Source organism: Phytophthora parasitica (assembly GCF_000247585.1).
Source record: "Phytophthora parasitica INRA-310 unplaced genomic scaffold supercont2.11, whole genome shotgun sequence".
Taxonomy (NCBI): domain Eukaryota; phylum Oomycota; class Peronosporomycetes; order Peronosporales; family Peronosporaceae; genus Phytophthora; species Phytophthora nicotianae.
In genome coordinates, this window is record NW_008648997.1 from 1222045 (window position 1) to 1232197 (window position 10153).

Here is a 10153-nt window from a genome sequence, read left to right on the forward strand (position 1 = left end):
GGATCATCAAGAGCCTCAAGGATCATTACCGGACAACAAAGCAAGAAGCGGAGCTGGACATGTTCTATCGGGGCGAAAACTATAAACCAGTCGATATTTATACAGCCATGAAGTGATGCTCAGAAGGCTGGTCTGGTGTTTCGACTAAGACAATTAGAAACTGCTGGAGTCACAGCGGAAAGATGGATTTGCGATTTCTACTGAATTAAAGTAATAAAAAACAGTACACTTGGCCCATCTGCGTTCCTGCATAAATTTTCGCCGTTGGCAGACTCTATATGGTCCACCCGGCTGGTGAGAGGGTAATTATTACTATGGAGGGGATTATCTGTGCGTATCACTACCGAGAGGAACATCTCACCATTTTGCGTACATAACATAATTTTATGTAAAGTTGAAGCTTCCAGCATTTGCGTCCCAGCGCAACATGGACAATGACGAAGCCTGCGATAGCGACGAGCGGATCTCGCCCGCCTTCCTGACCGAAGTGGCCAACCAATTGTATGAAAATACATCAATTTCCAGTCTTTTAATGCTGCACTATTCTAACTCTAACTCTACGATACTGTGCACGCAGCTCCAAGCAGAGGGTCAATGGTCGACCCTACGAACACGACCCCGAGAAGGGCTTCACCATGGACATTATGATGATGATGGACATGGAGAAAGTGAGCTCCCAACTAGCCATTTTTCGCTCACAATATAGAGTATTTATTGCACAATCAAATGCGCTTAACAGGTGAGTACACTGCGCAACGAGTTCGAGCGCAAGGACAAGGGCTTGTCAATCGCCGAGTTCGTCTACGTCATGACGCGCTTCGTGCAGAGCAGCGCCCACACGGACGAGAACTCGCGGCTCCACGATTTATCCGAGTCGCAGCTTGTCGCCAATCTTTGCGAGCTCTTTGCGCAGATAGATATCAATGGCGACGGCTCGATGGAGTGGGAAGAGTTCACGTCGTTTATTGTGGACACGGGACTCACAGTCAAGAACCACCAGCCCAACTCCATCCAGCAGTACCACCACGTACAGTGGGAAGACGCCTCCAAGCACAGCACATTCATTGACCACATTTATTACTTCCCGTCCAACGACCTTGTAGCCCTCGTCGAAAGTTGCAGTCCATACCTCAAGATTTACAACGTCAATTGCGAGCTCATGCGTACGATCAAGTCACCTGAAGGGTTTGTACAGTGTGCCGAGCATTTACCAAAGGTGAATTGCTCTTGTCGTTTTCCTAGAATTATAATCTCCAAGCTGCTTACACAACTTGAAATTTGCCACAGCTCAATCAGTACATCGTGGCGTCTTCCGACCTGCAATTCCGTTTCTATGACGACACCACATTACGGCTCATGAAAAGCTGCCACACTCCGACCTCACAGAACTGCCTCAAATGGTATCCGGAGTCCTCTGTGCTCTTTTCAGCCGGAGTGAGCGGCATCGTCTACGCGTGGGACGCTGAGAGAATGGAAGAAAAACACCATATGAGTGGTGAGGTGCATGGGCGAGTATTATCTCGATCTCACGATGATATTGTGCTCGATCTGCTCACGGTTCGTAATTTCATTACTTGCTTGTGCTGTCTTGAGGGTTTACTAAATGTGACGATGCTGTTAAGTTGCCCACCCTCGAGTCTCTCGCCTCCGCCAGCATGGATCGAACAATTCGATTGTGGGATGTACATACAGGGAAGCACAAACAGCAGCTTGATGGACACGCAAAGGGTGTGCGATCGCTTGCTTATTCGCCCGAGTATCGCTTCCTCGTGTCTGCGGGGTTTGATTTCGACGCCCTGGTGTGGAATCCGTACGTCGACCAGCTAATTCTTCGGTTGCATGGTCACAACAACAGTCTGTGTGGAGTAGAAATTATTTCCGATACACCACAGATCATCACTGCCGACGTAGATGGAGTTTTCAAAGTCTGGGATATCCGTAACTTTGCCTGTATGCAGACATTCACAGCCGAGAATATGGGCGACGTCAAGAACATCGTATCGATCACCTCAGCCAAGCGGATCGTTGCAGCAGGCAAAAAGGCACGTCCATTTATTGGTTCTCGACACTTGATCTTGCAGCAGTAGCCAACGTGTTCCTGTGTTATGATGATACTCATCTTTAGCTGATCAAGTTCGACTACGAGAAGCTGGAGAATCCCGAACTGACGGACGATCACCCCGTATTCTGTGCGCTGTACAATCCAACATCTCTCTCGTTTATCACAGCGGCAGGAAGGGATGTCAAAATCTGGGATGCACGACTTGGCAAGCTTATCCGAGTGTACAGGTACGCGCAGTGTTTCATACGTTGAGGGGAGGGAGCTGTAGTGTTTTCTTCAGTAACACTTGTTTAATGCAGAGATCTGAGTTCGTCGGACCTGACAACGCTGTGCTTGGACTTTCGAGAGCGCAAATTCGTCATCGGAGACCACGGTACGTTGCATCATTGCTGTGACTGGATCATAGTTTGTTCTCATAGCATCGCCTTCAACTGCAGAGGGCAACATCCATGTGTTCGACTACCTGAATGGTTCACACATGAAGTCGTTCGCATATCCAGACTTTGGCAATCGAGCCCACACTGCTGAAGTCACTAAGCTGTGTTATTGCGCAGAGCACATGGCCGTCATCAGTGTGTCGTGGGACTGCTCCATCAATATCCACGATGAACGCGACTCGGAGCGTGGTGTGCTGCTTCGGAGACTTGTCGGCGGACACTCTACGGATATCACAGCACTCAGCTTCTCGTACCATTTGTCCCTCTTAGCCTCAGGGTCATCCGACTGCTCGCTACAAGTCTGGGACTACGAGTTCGGCCGTCTCGACACCACCTGTATCGGTCATGTGAGTGGCTTACTGTGTCTGCATTTCCTCGATCCGTTTCCTCTTCTCCTCTCCAGCGACAGCACGGGCAATCTCTGCTTCTGGGCGATGCGTCCGTCAGCTCGATACAAGGGCAAATGCGTCTTTCGCTTCCGCAATCAGCACAATCACCTGGGAACTGCGGCCGTAAACTGCATCGCCACGCACTCCACGCGTCGTAGTTCGTCAGGTTCACGCACTCCTGTCGATATCGAAGACGAGAATGAGAGCGATCCGATGGATTTCACGTCCTTTTTAGTCATCACAGGAGACGACAAAGGATTCTTGAGTGTGTGGAACGTTTTGCCGCTGCTTTTGCGTCTTGCAACCAGCTTCGATCTCAAACCATTAGCGAAAACGGTCGAATGTGTCAACGCGCAGCGGAATTTACGGATAGATGCTGCCAGTATGGTGCGGAAGTCACGCAACACGCCGGAATATGCTGCCTACGCGCATCGTGACCCGCTCTCGTCTTTCTTCTTTTCGTCGGGTATGCCGCTCGTAGCGGCCGACGTGGATGATGACCAGGAGTCTCGATGCGAAGACGGAGAGAGGCGGAGATTGCCGCCAGTGTCGCTAGTTCGTCGCTGGAAGGCACACGGCGACGTGGTGTATTCGGTGCAGATGATCGCAGAGCCCAAGAGTCTCGTGACGTCGTCTTTTGACCGCCGGGTCAAGATCTGGTCGCTGAGTGGTGAATGTCTCGGTGTGCTCATGCAGGGCGGACTGGATCCTTCAAGCAGCAACTTGAACTCTAACGCCGGACATTCCGACGGTAACATCCATCGTCCGTGGCGTTTCTCTGTGGACTACGACGCCCGTGAGCGCCGGAAAGAGACAGCGGCCGCACCCGTCGTGGAAGACGTACACGCCATGTTGCGTCAGAACGAGCGACGAGATCTCACGGCCGAGCGGCGCCGCACAGAACGCATCGCACAGACCGCCGCGGCCGAAGCCAGCGTGTTGGAAGAGATCTCACACACATATCTACCGCCATTGCTGCCTCGTCAAGCGGCATCAGCGGCAGCACCTGGTTCCAGCGTATTCTCAGCGTTGGGCACTGAACCGGGTGTAGTAGCACTGCAGCCGCTGCGCAAGACGCCGCGCCGTAAACCCGTGAATGTGTCAAATGCTGGGCGCTCGGCGTTCGTGACCGCAAGTCCCCGACAGCTTCGACTCCGCAGCAATAACAGTCGGATGACCTCACCTCGGCCACCCAGCTGATGACGTCGTCCCCCGCTCATCCTCTTATTCCGTTTTCTGCTTGGTGTGCATACAAAACGCAAGATACTTTAGCCGCCACGCGCCACTTCTTGTCCATCCGTCTGAGTTGGTTTGAGCAATCGAACTCGAAATGATGCACAACTGTAAAAAAAAAAAAAACTGCGCTTGCTGGCTTACGTGTAGGATAATGGAAAATTGCCATTCGTCGAGCGAGCCATGAGCAGCGCAGAGCAAAGCCATGCAGCCCCTCAGGATCATCAACCTGTTGAGCGGCGGTCAAATCTTAGAGAGCAAATCCACCCTACAACTTTTCTATCTCAGAGTATCTTTCAACGCTAACTTTATGAGTATACCCGTCTAAACCGTTATCGAGTTTGAAATCTCTGTAAACATTTTCGTCACACATCCTTCTGTCGCTTCATTGCTGCTTTAGCTCCGGACCTGACGAAGCAGACCGTCGCCGCCCGCTCTTTTCCGCCCCCACCGTATTCCACGTCACCACCTTCATCATGGACGACTGCGTGCAAGCCGCCGCCAACTCTGGCATGTTCGCACTGTGCTCGGAGCCGACGCTTCGCCAGATCTGTGCGCGCGCCAAAGCCGTGACGTACCCTAAGAACGCCGTCGTATACCGCCAGGGTGAGACGCAGAGCGAGATGCTGCTGCTCAAGGAAGGTAGCGTGGAAACCACCAAGATCATCGAGGGCCAAGAACACACACTCGACGTGATGACCAGCGGCGCCGTGAGCGCTAACCATGCGCTCGTACAAGACCCCGCGGCTGTGACGGTACGCTGTCTCACTCCCGTGTCGGGCTTCTCGCTGCAGAGCTCTGCACTTGACGAGGTGCTCGAAGACAGAACCGCCTCGCGCGAGGTTATGCACAGTCTGAGCAAAGAAATCCGGCGACAGGCCTCGCTACTGCAGACGCCGCTGTTCGAGCAGCACGCCAAGCCCACGCCCTACTTCGCCACTTCCGTGGCTGCCTCCATCGAGTCGTTCTACCGTAGTGGCATGAACTCGCTGCTTAACGCTCGCCTAACGGGTCAACCCGTGGCCAGACTCTTCCCTGAGATGCACCTGCAGATCCCCACGCGTGTCGTGTACATTAACGGGTTTAAGGGCATCCGTCACCTGTTGGAGAAGAACGTGGACGCCGACCAGTACGAGTACCCGCTGTTAGTGCGCCTGACGGAGGCTGTGTCGCCCGGTGTCATCATGACGCCTGTAAGCAGCATGCTGGAGGCCTTTAACGCTGGCCACATGAACCCAGAGTCGCTGGCCACGCGCTGGATCCGCGGTACGGCTCCACGTATGTTGCGTGAGGTGATTTTCGGTGTCGGTCTGAACCAGCTGTCCGACTACTTCGAGGAGCGTCTGTCCGTGACTGCGAGCCCCGCGCTGAACAATGCCATTGGAAGTATGGCGGCCGGTGTCGTGTCCGGTTACCTGTCGCACGTGCCGCACAACCTGTCCACGATGAAGCTCATGCACCCGCAGAAGAGCTACGGCGAGCACATGGACGACTTCATTCGACGCGCGGAAGTGCGTGTGCCCAACACGGTATCCCCCCGACAGCGTTACTTGGCAGCCACAGCGCTGGCGTTGCTGTTCCCTAAGGGCCTGACGGTGCGTACGTCGCAGATCGTGGGCTCGTTCATTATCCTGAACGGCACCATCAACTCTCTCAAGGACATTGACTTCAACACGATCAAGGGCTTCATGTCGGGCTAAATGTCCGACGACGACATGTGACAAGGCGAGACTATTAGGTAGCGACGCGTACGGTAAGAGGGCGCGCACTTTACTCCACTGCAACTTGGCAAGGCTCCGGTCGGGAAGGTGCGTGCGTGTACAGCTCAGTTCAACTTGACGCAGCCAGGCGAACTAGACCAGCGAAAGCAAGCGGCGATTGGATTGCGTAGAGCCGAAAGATAACATGACGGCAATGGGGAAAGTAGAGCAGCCACGGCAGCCCCGAATGATACCAATATCAAACAATACAATGCAAGTTCAAGAGGATGTTGGTATTGCCACGTACATTACGTCGATGGGATGGCTACGTGCAACCTCAAATCATGTTAAACCGATCATGTGAATCATCAACGTCAAGCAAGCAAAAGAATGGACTGGCCAGCGCGTGCCATTGCGTTTTTCGTGCTTTTTACCTCATCAGCTCCATTTGTGCCCCGTGCGAGCTGATCGTTGGTGGATTCACTCATTCTTTTTGCAGAGTGGCGTCGGCTAGAGAAGGTGGAGGAAGTGGAGTCTCGATTGGCAGCGGACACTCACGTACAATACTCGATCGCTGGACACGGCTTACATACTGGTACGCGCGTAAGTGGCGGAAGAATGTTGACGTGAAGAACGTCACGATCCGCGCCACTTCCATCGGCGAGAATGGCGTTGGGAGTGAAGGCGTCTCTGTGTCTTGAGCTTTGTCATTCTCAGACACCACGCCGCTGGCTTGCCGTATCTTCTCGTGGAACTGCTCGTAGACAGCTTCCACCGACGGATACGCGTCCGGATCAACACGAATCTCCGGTGTCGGAATTGTAGTTACCGGGGCGGTCTCTGCATCCTCGTGAGACTCCGCGTTCTGTGGCACCGGCTCAGAGATCTTACTCACTGATGAGTCTCCATTAATTGAGAAAGGATCTGTTGCGAAGGTGTACACCTCGTGTGCAAGCGTGAGCAGCGCGAGAGCCTTTTCGGGAGGCAGATGCGCTTCGTCCCGAGCGAAGTTGAGCACGCCGAAGCAGAAGTCCACCCACACGCAGGTACGTGGATTCACAGGGTAGTGCTGCACTCCCAATGCGCTTGTCAATCGCTCTGCACGCTCCGCCGCCGACGCAGCAGCATGAACCTGCTCCAACTGCTCCAATGAGATCAGCGTTCTTGGACCCGGTGGATCTTCGACTGGAGTTGGCTGCTCCTCCACCACGACCAGTGTTGGCGGCGTCAGCTCTATTGCCTTCCCCATTTTTATTAAAAAAAAATAATCACCGACCGTTCAAAACATAAAAAAAACGTGCCAAAAGTTCAAATTCATTCACACGAGCACGAAAGAAAAAAAATAAAAGCCGCATCCAACGTCGACGTGGTAGGCTGCCTAGCCAGCCTGTTATGATCGTGAGCTGAAGTGTGGCTAGATCTAGTGCGAGTACAGGTCCGACACGTCGGACGAGATGCTCAGGTCGTCCGTGATCTTGTGCACGAACTGCTCCGGGATCGGCTTCTCCACGTAGTCGTCGCTGCCTGCTCCCTGTGGGAACGCCACGTTCATCTCGGAACTCTTGGACGTGACGAACTGCACCTCACGGCCTTCCCACGAAATGTACACGAGGCAGCCATCCGTCTTGTCGATGGCCACGGACGGCACCACGCCCTTGCACTGCACCTGTACGCCCTTGCAGTTGACGATCTCGATGCTGGACACGGCGTTGTCGAAGATGAGCTTGGTCTTCTTGCACGAGTCGAACACGATGTTCTTGGCCTTGCCCTCCAGCAGAATGGTAGCACCTTCACAGCCAAAGATGTACACTTGCTGCTTCATGTTGATACCACTGACAGTGAGCGGCTCGGGGCCAGTCTGGTACTCGATCTGCCAGTTTCCATTACGCTCTTCACAAACAGCAGGCTTCGTGATCTTGACGGGTGTGGCAGGCTTCTTGGCGGCAGCGGGGGCAGCAGGCGTCGGTGTTGCTCCCTCGGGCTTGTAGTCCTTGCGCCACGTCTGCATGTCCTTAGTGACCTTCTTGAGCCCAGCGGTCTTACCACTGCTCTGGTCAATGGACTTGATGCCGGCGAACACGTTGGCCATACCACCAGCAGCAGGGGATGCAGCCTTGGCGGGCGAGGCTGCACCGGGTGTATAGTTGGCCACGTCGCCGCCCTTGGGGTTCCACGTGACGCCAGTCGTGTGGTGAGCCTTAACGTAGGCCATGAGTTCGGTCAACAGGCTCTTGAAGGCCGTGACGAAGGCGATCTGGTCCGGATTGGACGTCTTGTATTGCACGCGGATCTTGTTACCCCAGAAGTCCGAGCCGCCCACGTACGACTCGATGAAGGGCTTGGGTGCGGGCTCAACGCAGAGCCAACCGAGCGCTTGGATGCCCTCGTTCACCATGTTTTGGTGGTTGGCGAACTCGCTGCGGTTGTCACGCAGAGTGTTAATCTCCTTAATACAAGCCTGCAGGTCTTTGAGATGCTCCGGGTTAAGAGTAGCCGGCTTCTTGCATTGGCTGGCCATCAACAGGTAGGCGCGCTGGGCTGCAAAGGCCTTCTCTGTTACTTCACCGAGTTTCTTCGTGTCCTCGCCGAGTTTGGCAGCCACCTCCACGAAAGGAGGGAGGTACTGAGCCACGTACTCATCGTAGGCCTCAAGCTGAGGTGACAGCTCTACCGGCGCGGCGGATGGGGCAGCGGCGGCAGGTGCGGGCACGGGTGCACCCGACACTCCAAGCTGCGCCTCCACGCGGGCCAGACGTTCGCCGAATGCGTCCAGCAGACTCTGCAGCGGCTTGACGGCGTCACTCATTGTCTTATCTTGGTTCTCGGTTTTCTCTAATGATTTCTCCCCCCTTGCTTCAAGAGCATGATACGTAGATGAACGCACGCGATTGGTGGATTGCCAATTTTGGCAACGGGACGATCAATTGGACGATATTGCACTTGCCAAAACTTAAAAAACAATACAAATTTTGAAAGAGCCAAAACCACCTATGAGAGACCCGGAGGAAGTTTTCTTAACCGTTTGGACTCAATAACTCTGATTGGCTACCGGGAAATTCACTTATTGGTCGAAAAAAAAGCTAAGCGAATCAAATGGACGTAATAATAAACTTACTTTAAAAAATGCAACTGCTTGTATTGATTTTTTATTTGAGAGAATTGGTTATTGCCGATGCTGCAGCTTGATAACTGACCGCTGCCGTGTCTTGGAAGCTGTTCTTGACTGTAAACACAACAAAACTGCTGTCATTTACGAGTTTCCGTCCCTGTTTGCATTTTCTGCTTTAAGTTTAAGCTCATATATCAGGTAATGAGGGTATCACGGACCAGAGGTTGGGAAAATAGTTGAAATAAAATAATAATCGAATTGTTCCACTACAATTAGTTACTATGGGCGGTCGTTGTTTTCCATAAAATAAAAATGTGGCAATAATGGCAATAGCGTATGGCAAAAGTGAGTTTCCATGCGTAACTCTGTCCATAGGCATCAAAGCTAAAGAAACATACTGATCTGCTTCCTTTAAAGAGGAACGTCACGCGCTGGTCGTTTACGTTCACGAAGGTTCAGCGCTATAATCGCATCAGGCCTGAGATCCGCCTGCTGTTTGACGCTGTTGTAGCTGAGTATCCTGTGATGGGAGAGCATCTCAAGACAATGGCTAAGATCGTTCACACGCCCACTTTCGAGTCAGCTGTTGTCAATATCATCTCAGGATGCACTCTTTTGCCAGCAGAGCTCGAAGGCTTAAAGATATTTAACCTATCTGCAATGGCTGGAAAGAAACGGAAAGGCGGAGATGGAGACTATGCCTCACCGTTACTCCAGGGAGGTGGCAAAAAGAGAAAAACACCAAGTTCAACTGACTACGCTCCTATAGTAAAGCAGATCCCTCCAACCTCTAATACGGTCGAGTGGCTGTTCTCTCAGTGCAAGTTCATGCTTACACCGCAGCGACGATCGGTGATGCCTGCCAACTTTGAGCAACTGGCGTTTTTACGCGTTAACAGACACTTGTGGGATCTGTTGCTACTATGACGACTGAGGAGCAGTTGTAAGAACCATGGTACAGACAACGACAGATTTGGGCGGCATCACTGACTGCCATCTTTATAGCAAATCATTGAACGGAAAAGCCGGCGTCCGTTTAATCAAAGATTTTGATTGGATGAAAAATAATGTTTCAGAGCATAAAACCAATAGAAAACCGGATGTTCTGCAAAAAAAAGTTTTTTTTTTTAAAATGCTAATCTCAGGATACTAAGGAATTGTGTGGTGGAGTCGGGTTCGCAAAATCACGTTGCGATCCACTCCGACACACAGTGCCCTGGACT

General features: G+C 52.5%; 5 protein-coding genes across 5 annotated transcripts; 3 read left to right on the top strand and 2 right to left on the bottom strand.

The window, feature by feature from the left end:
• The first annotated feature begins 377 nt into the window (after positions 1–377).
• On the top strand, positions 378–4188 carry PPTG_07314 (hypothetical protein). Its single transcript, XM_008901485.1, has 8 exons — positions 378–501; positions 578–668; positions 740–1216; positions 1288–1557; positions 1623–2042; positions 2126–2289; positions 2362–2435; positions 2500–4188. The coding sequence occupies exons 1-8, from the start codon at positions 428–430 to the stop codon at positions 4086–4088; spliced, it is 3159 nt and encodes a 1052-aa protein (XP_008899733.1). The 5' UTR covers positions 378–427; the 3' UTR covers positions 4089–4188.
• Positions 4189–4500: 312 nt separating this feature from the next.
• Positions 4501–7182, top strand: PPTG_07315 (hypothetical protein). Its single transcript, XM_008901486.1, has one exon. It carries the CDS (start codon positions 4598–4600, stop codon positions 5819–5821), a length of 1224 nt encoding a protein of 407 aa, XP_008899734.1. The 5' UTR covers positions 4501–4597; the 3' UTR covers positions 5822–7182.
• Positions 6306–7070, bottom strand: PPTG_07316 (hypothetical protein; the record flags this gene model as incomplete). Its single annotated transcript, XM_008901487.1, has 1 exon — positions 6306–7070. One exon carries the CDS (start codon positions 7068–7070, stop codon positions 6306–6308), a length of 765 nt encoding a protein of 254 aa, XP_008899735.1.
• Positions 7183–7241: 59 nt separating the features above from the next.
• Positions 7242–8627, bottom strand: PPTG_07317 (hypothetical protein; the record flags this gene model as incomplete). Its single annotated transcript, XM_008901488.1, has 1 exon — positions 7242–8627. One exon carries the CDS (start codon positions 8625–8627, stop codon positions 7242–7244), a length of 1386 nt encoding a protein of 461 aa, XP_008899736.1.
• An 849-nt stretch (positions 8628–9476) lies between these two features.
• PPTG_07318 (hypothetical protein) lies at positions 9477–9857 on the top strand (the record flags this gene model as incomplete). The annotated part of the gene is made up of 1 exon (XM_008901489.1): positions 9477–9857. The coding sequence occupies one exon, from the start codon at positions 9477–9479 to the stop codon at positions 9855–9857; it is 381 nt and encodes a 126-aa protein (XP_008899737.1).
• Positions 9858–10153: the final 296 nt, after the last annotated feature.

What these genes read in the sequence shown, in the direction of transcription:
- PPTG_07314 (XM_008901485.1), top strand. Translation starts at nt 428, where the DNA reads ATGGACAATGACGAAGCCTGCGATAGCGACGAGCGGATCTCGCCCGCC. An exon ending in TTGTGCTCGATCTGCTCACG is followed by an intron (nt 1,558 to 1,622) that starts GTTCGTAATTTC and finishes GATGCTGTTAAG; the next exon opens with TTGCCCACCCTCGAGTCTCT. An exon ending in AAGCTTATCCGAGTGTACAG is followed by an intron (nt 2,290 to 2,361) that starts GTACGCGCAGTG and finishes TGTTTAATGCAG; the next exon opens with AGATCTGAGTTCGTCGGACC.
- PPTG_07315 (XM_008901486.1), top strand. Translation starts at nt 4,598, where the DNA reads ATGGACGACTGCGTGCAAGCCGCCGCCAACTCTGGCATGTTCGCACTG.